A 24,905-nucleotide genomic window follows, 5' to 3' on the forward strand; every position below is an offset into this window, starting at 1 on the left:
ATTTATGCAGGCATGACTAATTAAATCATTGGCCATTGGTGATTGACTCAACCTCCAGCCCCACTCCCCTCCCCTGTGAGTTCTAATCCTCTAATCAGATGGTGGGTTCCCCTGGCAACCAGCCCCCATCCTTAGGTGCTTTCCAAAAGTCACCTCATTAACATAAACCCAGTTGTGGTTGAAAGGGGTTTATCACTTAGGAAATTCCAAAGGTTTTAGGAGCTCTCTGCAAGGAACTGGGATGAAAACCAAGTATCTATTTCTTATTATAAATCCCAGTATCACGACTGGCTACTCCACAACCCTGCTCTTGCTTGGCCCTGCCGGCTCTCTCTAGCTCCCTTTGGCTCCTGCCCAGAGAGGCTGAGGGCAGAGCAGTGGGTCTGCAGCATAAGCAGACATCCAGGAGGACAGAATATCAGCTTCTCCTCCCCTCTCGCGGACCTCATACCAACTCCCTCCTCTACAGGAGGGTGAGGAACCCCTCTCATCTCAGACGCGCCCTCCCACAAAGGCTGTGGCTCACAGTCCCCCTCTACACCTGTGCCCAGTCATTTCTGTCGCCAGAGGAGGGGGAGTGGAATGGCTGGGGTGAGCAGACATGATAGGTGGACCAGTTCTGGGCTATCTTTTTTAGCCCCAGGGGAGAGGTGGTCCCAACTGTTGACAACTCTCTTAGAACCTCATTGTCCTCCGATTTGGGCCCCGGTCATCAATTCCAAAATAACAAGAGTCACATTCAACATTCTATGACATAGACACAGCAGGTTGTGCGGAAAGGGAGGTGACAATAGGACGTGTACTGTGCCAGGTCTGGAGTCTACTGGGAAGCAAGGTGGGGACTAAGAAATACGATAAAGAAGAGCGAGGAACGAAGCAGTCCCTCAGAATGGGCACCATACACGTGCTCAAGGCTAAGTTTCCTCTCTTTCCTGAGCACCCTCAGCTTGGCAAGGACAACTTGGGAGGTCCCTGGTCCCTCTGAGCCCAGGGGACTGCACCCCACACTGGAAACACCATGGCTGCCCAGCAGGTGTTTTAGTACAGAGATAGAAGTCTTGCTCCTGTGAATAGAGAATCTCTACTCTTGAGCATCTAGAAAGGTGGGGAAGTTGCACCCAAAACTTGCCCAGGGGAGGAAATGTTCACTTCCTACACCCAGCAAGCTGAGCTGAGGAAGAGAGAAGGGTTTTGCCCCAGGCAACGAGACAGGCTCACTCACGCCCAGGGGCCCTTGTCTCAAACATCCATCTACCTCCCACAGGCCACCTGCCAGGCCTTAACGAACACTTCTGAGATGTGAGATGACACTTTTTCTCTCTTCTGGCTGCTGGAGGAAAAGAAGCCAGGTGAGAAACTCTGCTTCTGCCCACTCGGGTCAGGAGTGGGTCAAAGCAAGACACGGCCTGCCCCCTGCTCCCAGACAAAGCGCAGCCAAGGAGACTGCTCTGCCTGGAGGATACACACGTGAGCCGGCAGTTTGCTCTCTGAGAGCTAATTATTTAACTGTTAATTACACCTCAGAGAGTATCCCAAGCCGCTGCTGAACTGTGACCCACTGGGCAAAGTGGGCACACATTCCTTTCCTCTGGCTCTGAACGGGCGCCTGGAGCTGGAGCCAGCATGGGGCCCAGCAGCGCCACGGGCTCCAGGGGCCAGAGCCCACCTGCGGTACCTGTATAAGATGCAGAGAGCTATATACCTGCATCGTGGGGTTTTTGGACAGTTTGGATGAAATGAGAATTGTAAAAGCTTTTTGTAAGCATGAAGCACAACACACAATTTTAAATGTAAGTGAGGATTTCTTCAGGGAAATTGGGAGGAAAGGAAAGAAAAGAGGTCTTCTTGACCGTGCATTTGCTATTTTCCCCTGCTAACTCATCCTCACGTTTCAGGTGCATCCTTGCTCTACAGCTCAGCCCTGAAAGCTGGCTCTCTAACCTCTGCCCAGTGCCAGCGTCGAGGGAGCCAGCCCCCTCTGTATTGTCCTAGGAGTTGTGGAATGCACCTCCAGTGAGCACTCTGCCACCCCGACTGATACTGGAAATGGAAACAGCTCAGCAGTGGAGGAGGCAAGGACCCACATGGTGTAGTCAAAGTCTGATTCCCCTGGATTCGAATCTGGGCCACGCCCTTGGTCAATACTGATGTCGTCATTCCTAGAAATGTGAGATCTTCCTGGCAGTGTGCGTTTCTTCTGCCACAGGATGAGTTCAAAAGCCAGTGTCTACATACAGTAGTTCCTACATATGCTGGATCTGTGGTTTTTCCATGCCTGTGCATCCTACTCCGTGTCCAATGCTGGGAATCTCCCAAGACACGACCTGCTCACACAACCACACAGCCCCAGGAGTGGCAAGACCCTCAGAGGCTGTGAAAACATCGATGCTGATGGGAAATCCCTGCTCGAGGTCCGCCTCCTAAAACCACACATCAGCTCCTTCCCCGCAGAGTAGCCACTTCTGCCCCTAGGACTCAGAGCCCAGAGACAGTGCTCTGGACCCCTGGTACCGTCTCACAGCAGCAATGCCATGGCCACATGTATGAGCTTCCCCTTCCCCTCCCAGCCTCCTTGGCAAAAAGGCAGAGCCTTTCCTGCAGGACTCAGGCTGCTGCTGGAAAGTCTACCTGCGTTTAACACCAGGAGGAGAAACACCAACCCTAACGCCCTCCCCCAATAACAGGCAAACCAGCTAAAAATCAGTGGCAATAGGTTTATTCTTCTAGGTGCTTCAGTGGATCACTCAATACCATATCCACTTAAGAATTCTTAAGTACTGAGTAGTTTTGACTTGTAGAAGTATGTTAATGTTTTACGTACTCAAAATAAAACAAAATGAAATCAAAATCAACAAGGATGAGAAAGAAAAATTAAAATAGAATGCAAAGAGAAACAAATTAACCAAACTGTATTTTAAATGAACAACATAAGCACACTGAAGGTGGAAAACAAGCTGAGCAGAGTAACTTTTGAATGTGCTACTTTGACTATGAGCTGTCCGTCTAAAGATAAGAATAACTACAAACTGATTTAAATTCTAGACAGAAAGTGTTTTTTTTGCAGGGGTAGGAATTACCAATTCTGAATCTGATTTCTGTGAATTGTAAGATTGCGCAAATAAGTAAATATATTGATGGGAGTCAAGTTTCTCACTATTAGAGAAGGGAGTTGCAACTAAGGAAAGAGGAAAAAATAGAAGAATTAACCCTGGGGTGATAAATTGGAATTAGAGGTACCCATTTGAATTGACAGTTTTTAATATATATAGAAAAATACACAGCTAAGTAAATATATAGACAGTCATGTATCACTTAATGACAGAGTTACCTTCTGAGAAATGTATTGTTAGGCGATTTCGCCATTGTGCAAACATCACAGAGTGTACTCACACATAACTAGATGGTATAGCCTACTACACACCTAGGCTGTACGGTACTAATCTTAAGGGACCGCCATCATATATGCGGTCTGTCATTGACTGAAACATTGTTATGTGGCACATGACTGTATACATATTTCTAACTATATTTATATTCCTTCTCTCTGTTCACTTAAAGGGTCTATAAGCAAAGACACCCCAGTTGCAATGAACATACCTGACACCCAGATCTTGGTCTCTAAATACCATTCCTCAGTTTAAGGAACCAAGGCTCTTTGGAGAAATGGCTGATTCAGGGCTGGGGCAGAGAAAGTATAAAATGAGCCTGGACTATTTAGTACCAGAACATAAGGAAGTGCTAAAAAAAAATAATGAGGATGTGTCAAAAGGACACAGGAGCCAGCTTGAAGGGGCTCCTGCTGGCCAAATCTGAAATAATCTGAGCGTTAAATAAATAATAATACCAACAGAATATTTGTGAAATAAAATAAGAATCTGAGTCCATATAGATACTAATTAATTAAAATATGAAGAAGAAGGGAAAGTCCTTCTGTACAGTAGATGATCAGTTAATATATGTAAGAGGAATGATGGTATTAGAAAATCATCATTTTGCAACCATCACAGTAATATATACGGTCATGCGTCACTTAACAATGGGGATACATTCTGAGAAACGTGTTGTTAGGTAATTTCATCATTTTGCAAACATCACAGAGTGTATTTACACAAACCTAGATGGTATAGTCAACTATACAACTAGTCTATATGATACTGATCTTATGGGACCACAGTTGTAGACGCAGTCCTTCGTTGACTGAAACATTGTTATGTGGTGCATGATGGTAATTGATTCTGCTGAGAATCATCCATGGATGCCAAAGCTAGTGGGTGAAAGATTGATGAGGAACAAGATATTCCCATAGTCTCAAAGTACCCCCAACAAATTATTTATTAATTACAAAGTGAAAGTTAGTAACTTTAGAGTGAATTAACCTAGTGGACACCACCTTAAATAAGTAACCAAATTAACATCACCAATAATGAGACAAACGGAAATCCTGTACTTCATAATATGATGCCTTGAGAAGAACACAATATCACTTCTATGGTATTCCTGCCAAAAATACAAAACCTAAACCCAATCATGAGGTGTCATCTCCCAAACTGAGGGACATTCTACAAAATAACTGGCCTGTGTTCTTCAAGAAATGTCAAGGTCGTGAAAGACAAAGAAAGACGAAGGAATTGTTTCAGATTATAGAGACTAAGGAGATGTGATAACTAAATACAATGTATGATCTTAAACTGGGGAAAAGCTATGGGATGTTAGGGGGATAATTGGCAAAATTGGAATGCGGAACTGTGGATCAGATAATAGGATTTACCAATGATCTTGATAGATACATTGTGGTTAGCTGAAAAAAATTCTTGTCCTTAGGGAATACACATTGAAGTTCTTATGGATAAGGGGACATGATGTCTACAAATTACTTTCAAATGGCTTAGGAAAAAATATATATATTATAGAATATAATATGTATTAGAATATAGAATATATATATGGAATAGAAACATATATAGAGAGAGAGTACACAAATGATAAAGCAAAAAGACAAAACGTTAATAACTGGTAAATCTGAGTCAAGAATATATGGGGCTTCTTTGTACTACTGCAACTCTCTGAGTGTGAAATTTTACCAAAATTTAAAAAGTTTCAAAATAAATAAATAATAACTTCAATAAAAGCTATTTTCTTTTAAATAAAAGGAACCCACACACTTATAAAGAAAAAATAGCTTGTTCACTCTTGTACTCCAAATGCCCAACATGGAACAGGTATTTACTAAATGCGAGTTAGCTGAATGAATGAATGAATGTGTTTTAGAATGTGCTGACATTAAGCACCTCTTTTTTTTTTTTTTTTTTTTTTTCGCTGAGGAAGATCTGCCCTGAGCTAACATCCATGCCAATCTTCCTCTATTTTTTAGTATGTGGGCCGCCAGCACAGCATGGCTTGCTAACATAGTGGTGTAGGTCTGTTGCCTGGGAACTGAACCCAGGCTGCTGAAGTGGAGTGTGCTGAACTTAACCACTAGGTCACTGGGGCTGGCTCCTAAGCCCCTCTTTTAAGATGGCAGAGTAAGCGCTTTTCCACCTTCCCAGTTACCATGAAAATGACAGAAAAGATGTGGGGTTTTTTTCAAGTATGAAACTATAATTATAACTAAAAAGGGAGGAAAACAAGTGCCGCCAGAAGATTAGACATTTGGAGGAATCCCTGCAGGTGGGCTTGGAGGGGTGAAGCAGAAGCAAAGGATGCCCCAGCCCAGGGCCGCAGAAAGAAGAGCCGTCTTCCGAGGCACCTGAGAAGCTCCAAGTCCGGAGCTCATCCCTGGAGCAGACCTGGGCCACGGGCCTTTCCTGGTGTCACATGATCTCGAGGGCTTCCTCAGGTCTATGGAAGTAACAGATGCGGCACTTACAGCATGAAAGATGGGGAGAAGGGGGTTGACAACAGAGCCCAGATCACTGCCAAGTTCCTCCATTCTACACGAAGTAACTCCAAATAAACTGTGAAGAGTTTAAAATGTATATTCAGTCGCTAGAACAGCTGCTCTCAAACTTTTTGGTCTCCAACCTCCTTTACATTCTTAAAAATTATTGAGGACCCTAAAGGAAGATGTTAAAAACAACACAATAATAGTAGGGGACCTCAACACCCCACTCACATCAATGGACAGATCATCCAGACAGAAAATCAACAAGGAAATAGTGGAGCTGAATGAAAAACTAAAACAATTGGACTTAATAGACATATATAGATCACTCCACCCTGAAAGAGCTGAATACACATTCTTCTCAAGTGCACGTGGAACATTCTCTAGGATAGACCATATGTTGGGAAACAAGGCAAGCCTCTACAAATTTAAAAAAATTGAAATAATAACAAGCATCTTCTCAGATCATAGTGCTATAAGGCAAGAAATTAATTACAAGAAAAAAGCTGAGAAAGGCACAAAGATGTGGAGACTAAACAACACACTACTGAACAAGCAATGGATCATTGAAGAAATTAAAGAAGAAATCAAAAAATACCTGGAAACAAATGAAAATGATAGCATGCCATACCAACTCATATGGGATACAGCAAAAGCTGTATTAAGAGGAAAATTCATCGCAATACAGGCACATCTTAACAAACAAGAAAAATCCCAAATAAGCAACCTTAAAGCACACCTAACTGAACTAGAGAAAAAAGAACAAATGAAGCCCAAAGTCAGCAGAAGGAGAGAAATAATAAAAATCAGAACAGAAATAAATACTATTGAAACGAAAAAGGCAGTAGAAAGGATCAATGAGACAAAGAGCTGGTTTTTTGAGAAGATAAATAAAATTGACAAACCACTAGCCAGACTTACAAAGAAAAAAAGGGAGAAAGCTCAAATAAACAAAATCAGAAATGAGCGAGGAGAAATAACAACAGACTCTGCAGAAATACAACAGATTATAAGAGAATACTACAAAAAACTATATGCCAACAGAATGGATAACCTAGAGGAAATGGATAAATTCTTGGACTCCTACAATCTACCAAAGCTCACTCAAGAAGAGGCAGACAATTTGAACAGACCAATCACAAGGAAAGAGATTGAAACAGCAATCAAAAACATCCCAAAGAATAAAACCCCAGGACCAGATGGCTTTCCTGGGGAATTCTAGCAAACTTTCAGAGAGGATTTAATACCTATCCTTTTCAAGCTATTCCAAAAAATTAGGGAAGATGGAACACTTCCTAACACATTCTATGAGGCCAACATCACGCTGATACCAAAACCTGACAAGGACACCACGAAAAAAGAGAACTACAGGCCAATATCACTGATGAACATAGATGCAAAAATTCTAAACAAAATTTTGGCAACCAGAATTCAGCAATTCATAAAAAGAATCATACATCAGGATCAGGTGGGATTCATACCAGGGACACAGGGACGGTTAAACATCTGCAAATCAATCAACGTGATATACCACATTAACAAACTGAGGAATAAAAACCACATGATCATCTCAATAGATGCAGAGAAGGCATTTGACAAGATCCAACAGCCATTTATGATAAAAACTCTGAACAAAATGGGCATAGAAGGAAACTACCTCAACATAATAAAGGCCATATACGACAAACCCATAGCCAACATCATACTCAATGGGCAAAAACTGAACCCCATCCCCCTGAAAACAGGAACGAGACAAGGATGCCCTCTATCACCACTCTTATTTAACATAGTACTGGAGGTCCTGGCCAGAGCAATCAGGCAAGAAAAAGGAATAAAAGGAATCCAAATAGGGAGGGAAGAAGTGAAACTCTCGCTGTTTGCAGACGACATGATCTTATATATAGAAAACCCCAAAGAATCCATTGGAAAACTGTTAGAAGTAATCAACAACTTCAGCAAAGTTGCAGGGTATAAAATCAATTTGCATAAATCAGTAGCATTTCTATACTCCAGTAATGAACTAACAGAAAAAGAACTCAAGAATACAATACCATTCACAATCGCAACAAAAAGAATAAAATACCTTGGGGTAAATTTAACTAAGGAAGTGAAGGACCTATATAATGAAAATTACAAGGCCTTTCTGAGAGAATTGGATGACGACATAAGGAGATGGAAAGACATTCCATGTACATGGATTGGAAGAATAAACATAGTTAAAATGTCCGTTCTACCTAAAGCAATCTACAGATTCAACGCCATCCCAATCAGAATCCCAATGACATTCTTTACAGAATTAGAACAAAGAATCCTAAAATTCATATGGGGCAACAAAAGACCCCAAATTTCTAAAGCAATCCAGAGAAAAAAGAACAAAACGGGAGGCATCACAATCCCTGACTTCAAAGCATACTACAAAGCTACATTAATCAAAACAGCATGGTACAGGTACAAAAACAGGTGCACAGATCAATGGAACAGAATTGAAAGCCCAGAAATAAAACCACACATCTACGGACAGCTTATCTTTGACAAAGGAGCTGAGGGCATACAATGGAGAAAAGAAAGTCTTTTCAACAAATGGTGCTGGGAAAACTGGAAAGCCACAGGTAAAAGAATGAGAATTGACCGTTCTTTTTCACCATTCACCAAAATAAACTCAAAATGGATTAAAGACCTAAAGGTGAGACCTGAAACCATAAGGCTTCTGGAAGAAAACATAGGCAGTACACTCTTTGACATCAGTATTAAAAGGATCTTTTCGGACACCATGCCTTCTCAGAGAAGGGAAACAATAGAAAGAATAAACAAATGGGACTTCATCAGATTAAAGAGCTTCTTCAAGGCAAATGAAAACAGGATTGAAACAAAAAAACAACCCACTAACTGGGAAAAAATATTTGCAAGTCATATATCTGACAAAGGCTTAATATCCATAATATATAAAGAACTCTCGCAACTCAACCACAAAACATCAAACAACCCAATCAAAAAATGGGCTGGAGACATGAACAGACATTTCTCCAAAGAAGATATACTGATGGCCAATGGGCACATGAAAAGACGCTCATCATCGCTGATCATCAGGGAAACGCAAATCAAAACTACACTAAGATATCACCTTACACCCGTTAGAATGACAAAAATATCTAAAACTAATAGCAACAAATGTTGGAGAGGTTGTGGAGAAAAAGGAACCCTCATACACTGCTGGTGGGAATGCAAACTGGTGCAGCCACTATGGAAAACAGTATGGAGATTCCTCAAAAAACTAAAAATAGAACTACCATACGATCCAGCCATCCCACTACTGGGTATTTATCCAAAGAGCCTGAAGTCAGCAATCCCAAAAGTCCTGTGCACCCCAATGTTTATTGCAGCACTGCTTACAATAGCCAAGACATGGAAGCAACCTAAGTGTCCAGCAACAGACGAATGGATAAAGAAGATGTGGTACATATATACAATGGAATACTACTCAGCTGCAAAACAGAACAAAATCATTCCATTTGCAATAACATGGATGGACCTTGAGAGAATTATGTTAAGTGAAATAAGCCAGCAAGAGAAAGATAATCTGTGTATGACTCCACTCATATGAGGAATTTAAAACTATGGACCAAGAATAGTTTAGTGGATACCAGGTGAAAGGTGGGGTGGGGGGTGGGCACAAAGGGTGAAGTGGTGCACCTACAACATGACTGACAAACATTAATGTACAATTGAAATTTCACAAGATTGTAACCTATCAATGACTCAATAAAAAAAAAAATTTTTTTTGAGGACCCCAAAGAACTTTTGTTTATGTGAGTTATACCTATCAGTATTTACCATATTAGAAATTTAAAGAGAGATTTTTACAATATTTATTAATCATTTAAAAATAACAATAAGCCCATTATCTGCTAAAATCAATGATATTTATTTTTATAAATAAATATATTTCCATGAAAAATAACTACTTTCCGAAACAAAAACATTTAGTGGAAAGAGAGGCCTCGTTACCCAGTTTGCGAATTGTTTTACTGTCTGGCCTGATGGAAGACAGCTGGATTCTCATATCTACTTCTGCATTCAATCTGTTGCAAAATGTTGTTTTTGAAGTAAATGAAAAAAATTTGGCCTCCCACAGTTCTATAGTTAGAAAAGGAAAGAGTAATTTACTACCACTGATCCATATATGAAAAAAATTACTGTCACGCAAAAGATAAGAGAATCACCAAAAAAAGAGTGACACGAGATATAAGAAACAGCAGTAGCTGCATATGAACCAAAAGAATGAAAAGAAACTTGAAAGAAATTATGATCCTGTTGCTCAGAAGCAGCAAAGCTTTAACGACTTAAGATTGTTTCTTCTCCAAGAATCCAATAACATCACTTGGTTATTCAGTTAGACACACACACACATCTTATTATTGTAAATGCTATTTATAGGTTTAAAATTTTTATAACCAACTATAACAAACTTGGAAATGTTCATTATAATGACAGAAAAAAGTATAATTTTTTGAAATCTTGACCATGTAAAAATAATAATCTAACAAAAAATTAGAAATGAAACAAGAGAAATGGAAGGAAGAGTAAATGTGCCAATGTCCTCTTTTTCCACATCAGGAAGCAAGAAGTGAACTGATAATAAATTGATAATGTGGTCAAGAAATTGAGGTATGAATAGATTATTTACAGTTATAATAATAACCGCTAGGGAAAATGAAAACCAGAAACCATTGGCAGTGACTGTTTCTGGGGAATGGTGGTGAAGGAAGAAAGGATGAAGGCTTTTCATTTTACATCATTCTCTATTATTTAAATTTTTTATTGTATGCATGAAGTACTTTTATGACAGAAATATTAACATTTTTTATTTAAAGAAAAAAATCATCACTTTGTTAGAAATATTTTAAAAAGAGAATGCTGACCTAGAGTCAGTAGTACTCTTTATAACTCAACTTCCTTTTATGCAATGGATGGATTCACCAAAGACGCCTGTGATTTGAATCACATTTTAACGTATTGGATGAACAGGACACTTAAAGATAGTGAAGCCTTTTGTAAAATTGATGTCTGTCCTTAAAATTGCATATCTTTTTTAAAAAATTAGAATTCGTTTTTGCTTTGCATTGTTCTTTACTGATAACCGACTAAAATACAAAGGGAAAGTAACTCAAAACGAGTTATGGCTTTCTGTTTTCTTTTAAGTTCAATTCCATGAACACTGGGATTCATGTTAGAGCAAATTTATCATCTGGATGAGACACAACTATTTTTGGCATAGTAAGGGTTGCTAGGCCACCAGGGCTTCAAGTTCATCAGTAGGTACCTAAATCTTGTCCCTGCTGACAGGGACCCTGGATGTGATTTACAAGCTATCTGCAGGTTAGGAAAAGAACATCAAAGAATTTTTCACACAGAACAGTGGTTTTTACTCCACTATCTTTTTTTCTTTCTTTATGCCTGTTCATATGAAAACGAAAATACTCATACACCAAAACAAAAACAAAGGAAATGTAAATAGGATCTTTCTTCCGAGAATCGGTAACGTCAAGCATTATCCTATTAGAAACGCATCAAAGCCTGAATAAGTGCTACCTCTGAAGACTTTTCGTGCCAAGCTATGGTAAAGCACACCACCACCACTATAACCACCATAGTCTTTTGATTAAGATAGGAAAACTCAGGGAAAAAAAACAATTTTAAGAATCAGATTACATTATACTTAATGATTGAAAAGCAAAAGGATAGTGAATTGAATTATACTCAGGTATGTATATTTCTTTCAATCTTACTACAATTATTTGATGTCGTTCTATGAATATAGAGCTATCTAGTGTTTAAACTGTTATCTTGAAGAGATACATTTTGGTCAGAGAAAGTATAAAATGAATGGAAAAATAAGCTAAAACTGCCCTCCACCCCTATAGGAAACCAGGATGTTCAGACCAGACCAGAGTCTGAGCACCACCTAGTGGCACCTTCCTCAAATTGCAAGAATAGTGCTTCAGCGTCATCAACACAGCTTCTAGGATTCTCCTCGCAAACCCCAATATATTAAATGATGGCCAGGACTATATTTTTTCTATATCTGGCCATGGATGAAGTATGCCCTAAGGCAGTAAGAAGCTTTGAAGTCACCTAGTCCTTTCATCCACAGCTAGGCAGAATGGATTAATCATGTTTTTTATTTTCCGTATCTTATGATGTTAGGGTATCTTAAACATCTTGCCGGCTGAGGAGAGATTGATCCTGCCAGGGTTAACCAGTTCTTAGAGATTAGCAAAGTGCTGGCCAGGAGCATGTTTTTCATTTGCAAACCAACCAATTTCAAGTCTATTCCCCAAACCACCCCCTTTACCTAACTCTTACACACCAAGCCAATATTCCCCCAGCCCTAAATCATCCCAGGGCCAGGTACTAGGCAACTAGTGACCACCTTATAGCCCAAAGCTCACCAGAACTACTCAAATCAGCCAGTCCTGAGTAGTTTACTCTGCTCCGCCTTTCCCATGGAAATCCCAATAAAGGCTATGGTCTAGGTTTCCCCTCACTCCCCTTTCTGCCTCCTGACCAGAACCCCTTGCTTCCCCTGTGGCCCTGCATGGTGTGGCATTCCCCTTTCTCATGGGAAATGTAAGCAGTAAATTCTTCTTTCAATGGCATTGATTTCTGCATGGCATCACTCAGTCGTGTCCATAAATGAAGATCCTCTGGGTACAAATGAGAGAGAATAATTCATTTCAGTGAAGAATCACTTTCATCCCAGTTTCTGGGACACCTTCATCCAGAAAATGTCTCCATTCCACCTTTTACAAATATGCAGCATTTTTGGCCCAGTTCTGGTTTTTGGGGATGACCTCCTAGGCTAAGTAACGAACAGGGCTGTAAAATGGAAAGACAAAGGAGAAAGAGCAGGAAAGGGTCACGGTGCCCCCACAAAAGTCTCAGACTCAACTCATCCCTGAGGATGATTTTGGCCCCTTCTTCTCTCCCAGATTCCAGAACGAGAAGCCTCTCTTCCTCCGCCACCTCCAAAAGCGGGTTCTGTCCAGGTACCATTGGTGGTTTTGCAGTGAAGCTAACAGCTTAAGCTTCAAGACCCTTCACTTACATTGAGACCCTCACAAAGATTATACCTAATTCTTTATTGATAACTTGTAACCTTTTTACTAAACAGAATCTCTAAAAATCCTACAAGCTTCAGGCTCTACAAAAACTGGGAAGGTGAGAGGGGTCATGGCTCCAAGAAGCCCGGATGTGAGCCCTTCTTTTCCACCCAACTATTCTGGGCCGTAGTTTCTTTATCTGTAAAAGGAGGGGCTAACAAGACAGTCTTGTCTTACGTTCCCTTTTCCTTTCTCCTCAGTTGCATTCATTTCTCTATGTACTAATAAAGCAATATGCTATCACCTCGCATGCAAAGCTCGCTTTGCATATTGCCTTTAAAAAAAGATGCCAAAATAGGCCTGAAAAATGAATAGCAAAAATACAAATTGTTTCTTAACTGTACACTGGCTAATGAGGGTGCAGGAAACAAGAGCAAAGCTTTTGCAATGAAGCCTGACACCAATGCTCAAGATCACATTATAACCTAAAAACTGGATGCATTAAGATCAACCCAGAGCTGTATGGTGGGGTCACTGGCCGTGGTTCCAGCCTGGCTCTGCCACTCTTTGCATGTGTCTTTGGATAAGTTATGCAACATCTCTGGGCTTGTTTCTTGACATGCTAAGCAAGGGCACTGGGTCAGAGGATCTCTAAGGACCCCTCTGTCTCTTGACATGTTCGCTTCTATCTGCCTCTCTTGCCAGTGCTACCTCCCTGTTCACCAGTGCCCACAGCTTGACCGGACTCTCTTTGTTAATCTTACTGCGCCAAGCTAACCTAGATAAGCCACTGAACCGAGGAGGAGGAGACAGGGAGAGAGCAAAGGAGGGGAGGACAGAGGGGGAAAGGGAAGGCAGGAAGTCAGGCAACGCTGGGGAATGGCACAGGCCAGAGGTGGGTCACACCCTGGAAGCCAACCTGGAGATACCACCTTCCACACTTGGGCCAGAAGCCACGGTCTGACAGGGCACCCACTCCCTGGGTCTGCTTCAGGCTCTTCTCTAGGGTGATTAACTCAGGCCAGCCAGACTTTAGCGCACAGACTTCCCAGAAAAGGGTCCTCATGGACCCACTCCTGCTGGAGCGCAAGTCTCTGGAGGAAAGCTGGATGGAGAAGATGACTACGAGTCACTCGTACTAGGTAAACTGTGGCCTTTGGTGACTCGTTCTCGTGCCACAACATGACACAGCTTCCCTTTAAGTTTCTCTGACGACCATCCAACTCTGGGAGAAGGAAGACAAAAGCCTCAGATTAGTTAGAGGCATTCCTTATTCCATAGCAATTAAGAGATTTCAGTTTGAACATTTCCAGCAGGATCCGGAGATCCTGGCAAGAACAGGCACTCAATAAATACCTGGTAAGCTGAGCTGAATTTTCTCACTATTCCTGACGCTAAAGGAATTGATCCTGCTGGACTTCAGACTTCACACAGCCTACCTGCTTGCCTTCTCTCCCTGTCTCAGGCCACCCGCTCTTTCCCGCCAGTATAATCTTCCTGACACACCATGTCCATCACAGTCCTCTCTGTCCAGGGACTGGCAGAGACAAGCTCAGAATCTAAGGTCATTAGCCTTCCATCCACCTCCCTCTGGCACCAGCTGCTCCTTAGCTCTCCAGCCCCATGTTTCACAAACAGCCTACTCTACTGGGTTTCAGTGTGAAATGTGCTTCATCCAATCATTGAACACGCATTGTGTTTAGTGCTCCCCATGTGACAGGCACTGGGCCAGCTCCTTCCACGTATGGCATAAAAGCCCTGAAAATCAGGTACGCTCACCCCACCTCACAGTTGTGGAAACAGACTGCAAGCCCTTGAGTAACTTGCCTCAGGGCCCAGCACATCTAGTGGCACAGTCAGAATTTGGAACCCAAGTTCCCAGGTCCAAGCCCACCACCAAACCACATCGCACATTAGTGAAGGGCCCGAGGGTGGAGGCTCCTGGAACAGGACTTGTACCTGCTGGAAGTTCAGTAGGTCCTCAAACACACACACTCACACATTCCCAAGCCACTGCAGACCCATCTAGGCCTAGAAAGGGCCCATCCTCCTCAGTGGACTGCCCACCCAGCATGTTGTCCTGGACAACGTCCCACTTTCTGGTTTTGGCCGCTGGAATCATCCTGGGTTTGGGACCCCCGTCTCAGGTCTCCTGCCTGACTTTGCTGTGCTGAGTCATGCATTTATTTTCCAACTGAACCTTCTGATCACTTACATCACTACCTTATGGACCAAATACGCACTCCCCACCTTAGTTTTATTATTAGCCAACATTTACTTAATGCTTGCTATGAACTGAGCACTATACTAAATATTTACACGCCTTCTCTCTTTAAACCTTCATAATTCTCTAGGGTAGGTTCTCTTATTGTAGCCATTTTATAGGTGAGGTAACGGAGGCTTAGCGAGAGGTTCAATAACTTGCCCAAGGTCACACAGTGTTAGAGCCAGTACTTGAACCCAGGCAGCACGTGTGCCCTTGACTGCCACCCATTAACCTGCATATCGACAGCCTCTTCTCAGCCGTCCCACTTATTACTGACCAACACACACACACCCACACCCACACCCACACACACACGCAGCTACCCCACCTGGTCCTGATAATTAAAGCCAGACCAAGAATCGACTCCTTCACCTCTCCACATAACCCACAATCTCTGGCCAGATTTCCTGAGAGCTACTTTCCAGCTGCAGTGCCCGAGAGAAGAGCAGCTTTGAACTGAAGGGTTTGGTGAAGCACCCACCAGCCTGTCTTCCCATTGGGCACTACCTTCTTAATTCCATGTTCTTCAGGCTCCAAAGCTCTTGGCAGAATTCCTGACTCCCGAGACTGGAGTAAAGGTAGAAAAAGGTTCAAGGGAAACTTCTGGCGAGGCAGCCGCTCCCAGAGTTCAGCTTCAGACATGTTAGCCGCCCAATCTGCTATCTGCTCTCCACACAGGCCTTTGATTGACCAACTGGGTAGCTTTGCTCACGCCTTTGGGGCAGGAGGCAGAGAGCAGAAAGGAATAAATCCTGGGCCTTGGCAACAGACAGGCCCGGTTCAAAGTGCCTCAGGTTTTCATCTGTTGAACCAAAATAATCATCTCTACTTGAGAAAGTTGTTGTGAAGGTTAAAGGAGGTAATGCACATCAAATGTTCGGCACGAAGGCCCACCCATTGGTAGTTATTGCCATTTTCTTACCCTCTCGGCCTGGGATGTGCCTCCCAGCTTCACCACATGTTCTACTTCCACCATTTGAAGACCTGATGCACATGGCAGCTCCCCAGTCCCTAGCCAGGTGGGTCCTATTAAGTAGAACCAACATTGACTGAGCACCCTCCATATGCTGAGCACTAACGGCAGGTATCGAGGATGCAAAAATGAATGAGACACGCCCCTGAACTTAAGGAGTTCACAGACTAAAGGGAGATAGAAAGAAGCAGCTCATTCCAACGCCACACGGTAAGTGCAGTGATGGAGCATGCCGAGGGAGCAGGGGAGGTCAGTCAGACCACGGAGGGCCTTGGGGGCCAGGAGAAGTCCAAACTGATGCCTGAAGGCAGTGAGAAGCCACTGAAAGGCTTTAAGTAGAGGGGTCAAATGCACAGATTTATGCTTTAGAAAAAGATCATTTTAATAGCAAAGTGGAGAAAGAAGTTAGGAGGATATGAATAAATCAATCAAGAAATGGTACCTTGGACAAGACAGTGCAAGAGAAACAGAGAAAAAGGGATGGATTTCAAATGAGTGTCGAGAGTGCACACCAAAGGCCCTGACATTGAACACTGTCCAGTCCCTCAGTGTTTGGAGACTGAGGGGGAGGGAGATGGAGACGGAGGTGACACAGAGGCCTTTGCATCCACCACATTTTAAAAATCAACTCTCTCTAGGGCACTTAGGACAATTTAACTTGCCTTGTGGTTTTCTGTTGCTTGGTCATCTGGTTAGTCGACTAACATTTATTATCCACTTAAACGCCAGGCACTGCCTCAGGTACCTGGAGGGTTCCAGGGACAAATCAGTTGAGAGAGAAGTATCAGCAAAGACCAACGCAGGGGAAAGATACAAGCAGAGAGCCTGGGGAATGGCGAGCTTTGGCTGGAAGGTGGTGCACAAAGAGGAGGATGCAGGGCCCAGGCTCAAAACAGGCTGGACCAGACCATGTAGGGCCGAGGCTAAGGAGTTTGAACTCTGGGTGGTAGATACAAAGAGCTACTGAAAGTTTTAAACATGGAGAGAGAATCACAGCTAAGCCTTAACAGATCCCTCTCACAGAGATGAAGCAACAATGTCTTACTTGTCTTTGTTTTTGGAATCCCTGGGGACAAGAGCCTCATGTTTTCCATCTGTTCATCTGGTATCTTGTTCATGCTTAACACAGCACCCATTATTTAAGAACTAGTCCACAAATATATGGTAAGTGCATAAACACTCATGTATAGTCTTACAGACCCAAAGAAAATGCATGGGAAGTATGATGAGAGACTGATGAACCTAAATAAAATGTAAGACCCCTGACAAATCAAGGTGTCTTTCAGGGACCTCAACCACACTAAGAACGTGGCCACAGGCCTTTCTACCCAGAAGTGAGCAGCTGTGGGCAAGGGTTCTGAAATACCTTTGAGGAGCTATTCCGAGTCTCCAGGCACTCATTTCTAAGCAGCCTGAACACTTCTGGGGCTAGTTACGAGGAACTCAGTCCAAGGGAGCAGGAATACAGCCCTGGGCCTCCCAGGGGAAGGGGAGCAGTACCTTCTGCGGAGCACTCCCCCCGCCAGCCACCATGCTGCTTTTTCACATGTACCTGTGTACCTGAAGAGGGGGTAACTAGCCAGACTGGACTCCTCCACCAACTCTGAACCTCATCTCCCTCACCAGCCTCTGCCCTTTGGCTCAGGACATCCGGGTTCTGGACCCTGCTCTTTTGCTATTGTGTAAGGCCTTGAATTGATTCTCCCCCCTCTTGGGGGGCTCATTCCCCATTATAATGCTGGGAAACCCTCCTGCCCCTCTCTACAAAACATGAGAGAAATCCAAGGGGCGGTGAAAACTTCAAGGTTGCATAACCATTAAACAGCAAAGCCCCTGGCTGCAAGAAATTTGCTGATGAACACTTAAGTATGTGTTTTACTTTTTAAGGAATTAACTCTCTATTTCTGGAGAAAGCCACTTCAGTTGCTTAGCTATGTTGAATATTTACTATAACCAAGGATTAATAGGGAGAGGACAAAGAAAAAAAACCTGCAAGACATCAGGAAATCCAGAAATCCATTTGGCTTCAGCATATGAGTTTTTCAGAAATAAATTTACCCTCTTACACTGATTTGATTCAATATTAAAGGGAGTCCATGTTATCTGAGACCTTACTCTGACCGTTCACAGAAAACCTCCATGGGGCTGGGGGGGGGGGGGGGGGGGGGGGCAGTGTCTAGGATTCAAAATCCACTACAAATAATACTAGAGATTTTCTGTACACAGATGGTTAAGAGTTGGCTATAATATTTTCTCGATTAAGCTGGAATACCAAAATAAACTTCTGAGATAATTACTTTTAAAATAGCACACGGTAATGTTTCCATTCAGCTTCCTGTCTGGTAACCCCTTGCCCACAGGCCTCCAGCAGTTCCCTCATAGACTCCCATGGCACCCAGGCCTACCTGCTGGGCGGCCTCGTGGAAGAGCTCCTGCACTTGAGACATCCCGGCCATTGTCGTGGAAATGGGGTCCTGGCGGTCTGGGTGGGGAGACCCCTCTGGAAAGTAAACACCATCCTTGGTCAGGCTAGGTCCTCCTTCCCTCGCTTCTTATCGTCCATCCTTCCTCTATACCAGACATGGCTCCAACTGAGGAAGAGACCCTGTTCCGCTTCATGTGAAAACATCCCCTTCCCCTCTTTGGTACCCGGATAGATCCCACTCACCCTTCAGAGCCTTCCTGTGCCCTAATCTTGCTGTCCTAAGGCCACAGCTGCCCCCAGCTCGCTCTTTCTTCCCTGAACTCTTTCAATATGGGGGGCAGAGCCAGCTGCCCAGCCCTTAAGGACAGAATTTTACACTCCTCACCCATCCTGTGAACACATTTGTCCAGGGCAAGGGCACCATCAGTTCACTAGAACTGGCTGCAGGTGGTGAGTGAATGTAGATTGGACCACGAGCAGAGCAGAGTGGGAGAGTGGAGGTTAGGAGCAGGGCCAGAAGGGGTAGGGGAGTGGAGAGGGCAGGTAAGAAAAAGATGACTGAGCATCAGTATCAGGGCTTGGTTCTCATCAGACCGGCAGAGTCTTCCCTTGGCCCTGGACCCCACTTTCCTTGGGGCAGGGACCTTGTGCCCCACTCTGCGTGCCCCCTCTGCCCTGCATAGGGCTGGAACACAGACAGGGCTCACGACATTTTGGAAGGAGGAGGAAAAGGGAGAATGAGAGAAGGGGTAGAGCTTGTGTCATGTGAGAAGAAGAGGATTTATGAGAGTAGCCAGCGAAGGCGGGGAGAGGACAGCGCACTGAGGAGCATTCAAAGCAGAAGGGCTGGGGTTGGGGGAGCGGGGTTCGCTCAGAGAGAAGCTGGGGAGACCACAGGGATTTGGTGGGCTGTGGAGACCAGCAGGGTGCGAGAGGAGGCCGGGAAAGGTCCCTGCGCCTCCCGGCCCGCTGCCCACGCGCACCCCCAGCGGGTCCTGGGGTGGAGCGCTCGGCCTCGCCGACCCCCGCTGCCCGGCCTACGGGAAAGGACCCCGGGACGCAAAGGGTCAGAGCCTGACCCTCTCGGGTCTCGGTCGGCGCTAGGACCCGAGCCTCTTCTGCACCCCGCCCTTAGGCGAACCCCAGATGGAGCAGCCCCTGCCGGGGACGCAGACCGAGCCCTCGGGACCCCCTGGGAGAACCCACAAACCCTCCTCCGGGCCAGGCGGGAGGCGCGCGTGTCCCCGTGTCCGTGTGCAGACGCGCGCCAGGTGACCGGGGAAGGGGGGGCTCTACCCGAGCAGTGGGCAAAGGCGCCCCAGGTCGGGCCCCCTTACTACCGGACAGAGCTGCTCCCGGGCGAGGGGCCGCCCCGAGCTCCCCCTGCGCCGCCGTCCCCCAGCCCCGTGCGCCCTCACCTGCTCGCGGGCCCGCGAGCTCCCAGCGCCGGCGGCCCCGCCCGCCGCCACGTGGCTGACCAGGTGTCCGCCGCGCCTCCCAGCTGTGCCCCCGGCGAGGCGGCTGCGGGCTCGGGCACCCCAGCCACGCCTGTACCCTCGAGTCTGGCGTGCAGGGGGAGAGAGGAGGCTGCAGAGACTTGCCCTCCGTAAGCGTCGGCCCGCGCACCCACCGCCGCCCAGGAGCGCTCCGCGCTTGCAGACAGCGCTGGCAGGCCCGGCGAAGGGGACCGGGATCTCGACTGGGGAAGGAGGGGATGGGCGAGGAGAAGGGGGAGGGTCCGCAAGCCCTCGGGCTTGACTTGACCAGCCCCTGCCACTACCGCCCTCGACAACTAGTTCAGCGCAACCAGCTGAGGCGCCCAGCCCCGGGATTAGGGGCACAGAGACGCGAGCCCCCTCACTGCACTCCCATCTAAGATTTGCACCCAGCACTGAGAAAGGCGGGGAGGGGGAAGCCCGCGCGGCTCCCACACTGGTCCCGCGGCCTCCTGGGCCGGTGAAGAAGCCTCTGGACAGGAGACTGAGACTGCGCCCCAGGATCCCAGCGTGCGCCCAGCTACCGGACCAAGTGACCCTCAGACGCGCAGGAAGTAGAAAGCTTTTGCCAAGAAAGTGCCGTCGGGCATGCTGAGGTGGGGGGCGGAGGATTGCCCTCACCACCTTCAGCAAGACCCGCAACTGGCTTTCCCATGGGTGAAGTAAGGTTTCCAGGGCCCCAGCTCGCAGAAAAAAACTAAATTAACATACAGAGAGATTAAATTATCTCCATTTCCAATCTGGCATATTTCCTAAACCTTAAATAACTTGCTAGGCTTCCATGTGGGCTTCTGAGAAACAGGAGGGCAGCTGGGAGTACTTCCCACGCCCACATGAGCCTTTGTGTGAAAATCCCTAAAAATAGAGGTGGTTCTTTTAAAAACAAAGGGGAAGGCAAAGCCATGGGAACACTGACAGAGCCCCAGCCTCTCTCCTGCTCCAGCAAAGAAGGGTGGGTTTTTTTGGTGTGGAAAGATATATAACATAAAATGTACCATTTTAACCGTTTTTTAATTAAAATTTTATTTTTTATTTTTATTTTTTTGAGGAAGATTAGCCGTGAGCTAACTACTGCCAATCCTCCTCTTTTTGCTGAGGAAGACTGGCCCTGAGCTAACGTCTGTGCCCATCTTCCTCTGCTTTATACATGGGACGCCTACCACAGCATGGCTTTTGCCAAGAGGTGCCATGTCCACACCCAGGATCCAAATCGCGAACCCTGGGCCACCGAGAAGCGGAACTTGCAAACTTAACCGCTGTGCCACCGAGCTGGCCCCTAACCATTTTTAAATGTATAATTCAGTGGCATTAATTACATTCACTATGTTGTGCAAACCACCACTGCTATCTATTTCCAAAGCTTTTTCATCACCCAAAAAGAAACTCTGTACCATTAAGCAAAACTCCCTATTCCCCCTACCCCCAGTCTATGGTACCCTCGAATCTACTTTCTGTCTCTATAAATTTGCTCTTCAAGATATTTCATGTAAGTGGAAGCAGACAATATTTGTCCTTTTGTGTCTGGCTTAGTTCACTTAGCATAAATGCCTCTAGCATGTGTCAGAACTTCATTCCCAGCAAAAAAGCTTTTAATAACCCATCTCTGCACAAGGAAAGAACCCCCGATTAGCCATCTGTAAACAAAGGTTGGATAGGTGGGCAGAATGGTACAGTCATATAATTGGAATCCACTATGTATCCACCTATTACATCTGTATGGCCAGTAGAGTCAACTCTATTACTTATTTTGGGGTCACAGATGACACTTTGGTTTTTTGCCTCAAGCTGGTTTCCTGTTTGCTATCACCTTCTCGAGTCTCTCTCTCTGTGTCAATGTGAACTTTGAAGACTCCACAGTCAATTCCATATTAGCCTGTGCTAAAAAAATTAGAAAAGGAAATCCAGCTCTCTGTTCATCATCACCCACTTCCTGTCACTCATCATTTTCTACATAAATGAGAATTTCCCTTCAAAGCTTATAAGCATCTTCTAAACCTAAGAACAAATGTTTGTTTCTTTTCTCCCTGTTAAGGCTAGAGAAAGCTGCCCATTTGCAAAGAAAAAAAAGTGTCTCCTGCTTAATGTGGATTATCTTATAACAACGATACTAACCTTAAAAAAAAAACCCACTTTCGTTATATTGAAAAATGGCATCCTGCATATCCTTTACCAGAACAATTCCATTTTTAAGATCCTACCTTACATGACCTAGTATAAGGATGTTCATTGCATCATTAATTTGTAATAGTTAAAAAAATTATAACCTAAATGTCCATTAATAGAAAACCATTAAATAAGTTATGGCACAGCCATACTATGATAGCCAGCATTAGAATTAAGTGTTTTTATATGTACTAACATAGAACTCTGTTCATCACATAATAGTGAGTAAAAACATCAAGTTTCAGAATAATGTGTATAGTTTGTTATTTTTTAAAAAGCAGTGTGTATATATATATACATACATATATATATATAGTTTGTATGGAAAAATACACATCAAACTGTTAATAGTGGTTATCTCTAGGGAGTGAGAATAAGATAGTGAGTAAAGTAGGAGAGGAAACTACTTTGGTGTACAAATTCTGGATTTTTATTGAAATTTTTTTCTTACAATGAGTACATGTTACTTTTGGAATGTGAAAAAAAATGAGTAAGAAAATTAAAAGACAAACAATGTGGGGCAGATTGTATTTTCCAAAGATGGCTACACTAACATATCCCACCCCATATGTTCTCCTTGCAATGTGACACTGACATTCCTTCAAAAAGAAGTGGGGTCTATGTTCCCTGCCTTTGAGCCTGAACAGATCTTTCTAAGTGCCTCAACCAAGAGGAAAAATGGAAGAAATCGCACTGCTTGATTTCCTAGGTTAGGTCATAAAGGCAGTAAGGAGTCCAACTGGCTTCCTTTCTCTCAGAGCACTTACCCTTGGAATTCAGCCACCATATTGTGAGGAAGCCCAGGCCACATGGGGAGGCCACACACGGGTGTTTCCACCAACAGCCAGCATCAACCACTAGACATGTGAGTGAAACCATCCCAAGCTGGGATTCCAGTCTCCAGCCTCAGATTCTTCCAGCTGAGGTCCCAGACATTGTAAAGCAAAGACGAGCTGTCCTTCCCGGGCTCCATCTGAATTCCTGACCACAGAAACCATGAGCTATAATAAATTATTGTTATTTTAAGCCATTAAGTTTTGGGGTCATTTGTTATTCAGCAATAGGTAGTGAATACACAGTATATCCAGCCAAGGTAAAAAATATTTTGTTTCACAGTATTTCTATTCATTTCATTGTTTGAATTCACTGTTATTGCAGCCCCATTATATAAAAAATCACAATATTCTTCTTACACTCACCTTTTTTCTATGCAGGAATGACTCCAGCTCAAGTGGAAGCCCACAGTATTGAGGTTGCTGCTCTGTGGGTCTTGCCCTGCTCAGCCACAGACAGAAGCAACTTCACCTCTTTCCTCTCCAGTGGTAGGCGATGAGAACTGCCTTCTGTGTGAAGGTTGGAGAAGAAACCATGTCTTGAAAAGTGACCTCATTTGTCAGAAAATCTGAACCCTGGGGAGGGATCAGAGCTTGGACAAAGTCAACCAAAACAGAAATATGAAAACATTAAATCATGATGTAAACATGTATATATACAAAAACGTATCTCACAGTCCAGGCCCTAGAGCCAGAGTCAGAAGGGCCGCGGGAGGTGGGTCAGCTGGTCTGCAGACTGCACTTTGTAGTCACCTGGGGGCAGTTTCAGAAGACACCAATACCCGGGTCTGGGGTGGGGCCTGGCATCAGCATTTTCTTTAAACTCCTCAGGTGATTCTAAGGTACAGCCAAGGTTGAAAGGCATGGAATATCGAACTCAATAGTTGTTGGGTTTTTTTGGGGTGGGGGGGTGCCCTTCTCCAAAATACCTCGAGTGAGAATACATCCTGCCTGCAGCCGTGTCTTACTCCAGTTATAATTGTCAATGACAAGGAGAAGGTGTGAAATATATCACTCAGGGAGCACAGGTAATTTACTAGACATATTTTTTCTTTTTCTGTTCTTTTTAGTTGGTCATTGTGATGCACCTCCCTGGGGCATGCCTGCCTATTTGAAAAAACCGCAGGAATTCTGCACACACTCAGAAAAGTTTGCTGGCCCTGAGGACGGAGTCAGGATTTGAACCAAGGTCTGGTTTCGGTCTCTCCTCTACACAATGCAGCCTCTCTAACCCAGGTGACAGAAAATGGTTCTCCTTCTTCCTGAACTTTGAGATGCATTTCCAAGAGCTCAGATGCATGAAGGAAGTCTGTCAGAAAGGCCGCCAGGCACTACTGGGAGTTGGAAGGGGGCGACTCAAGAAGAAACCTGACCAAGGCACAAGCCCCTCACACAGCCTGAGAGCTCCTAGTTCCCGAGGGGGCGGGCAGGACCCCAGGAAGACTAGTCTCGCTCTGGCTTCCCAGGGGAGGGGTGGGGCCGCCACTGTCCTGCTGGCAGGTGTCCCCAGCTCCTGTTGAGCAGGTTTCTCCTCCAGGATCTAAGTTATTTGTTGACTCTAGGGTTTTGCCCTCTGACAAGAGAAAGGCTTTCTCCCTCTATCAGCCACCTGGCATCTGACGTGAGCCAGGACCTGGTGGGACCATGAGAAAACATGTGATGCAAGAGAGAAGCCTGATGAATAGGGTCCAGTTTATTTTATGGATGACAGCAGCAGCCTTACTGGACTGTGCCAACAGTGCAATTAGCATCCAGCATTTGCTTAAAT

At 44.6% G+C, this 24,905-nt stretch overlaps 1 protein-coding gene across 1 annotated transcript in view; it reads right to left on the bottom strand.

Moving 5' to 3' along the window:
- The window catches only part of SLC12A8 (solute carrier family 12 member 8), a 124,689-nt gene extending 106,013 nt beyond the window's left edge, over positions 1 to 18,676 (bottom strand). The window contains exon 1 of the mRNA XM_046658815.1: positions 18,626 to 18,676. Coding sequence (XP_046514771.1) covers positions 18,626 to 18,676 — 51 coding nt within the window. The remainder of the gene's footprint in view (positions 1 to 18,625) is intronic.
- Positions 18,677 to 24,905: the final 6,229 nt, after the last annotated feature.

The sequence above is a fragment of the Equus quagga genome, chromosome 4, assembly GCF_021613505.1.
Source record: "Equus quagga isolate Etosha38 chromosome 4, UCLA_HA_Equagga_1.0, whole genome shotgun sequence".
Taxonomy (NCBI): domain Eukaryota; kingdom Metazoa; phylum Chordata; class Mammalia; order Perissodactyla; family Equidae; genus Equus; species Equus quagga.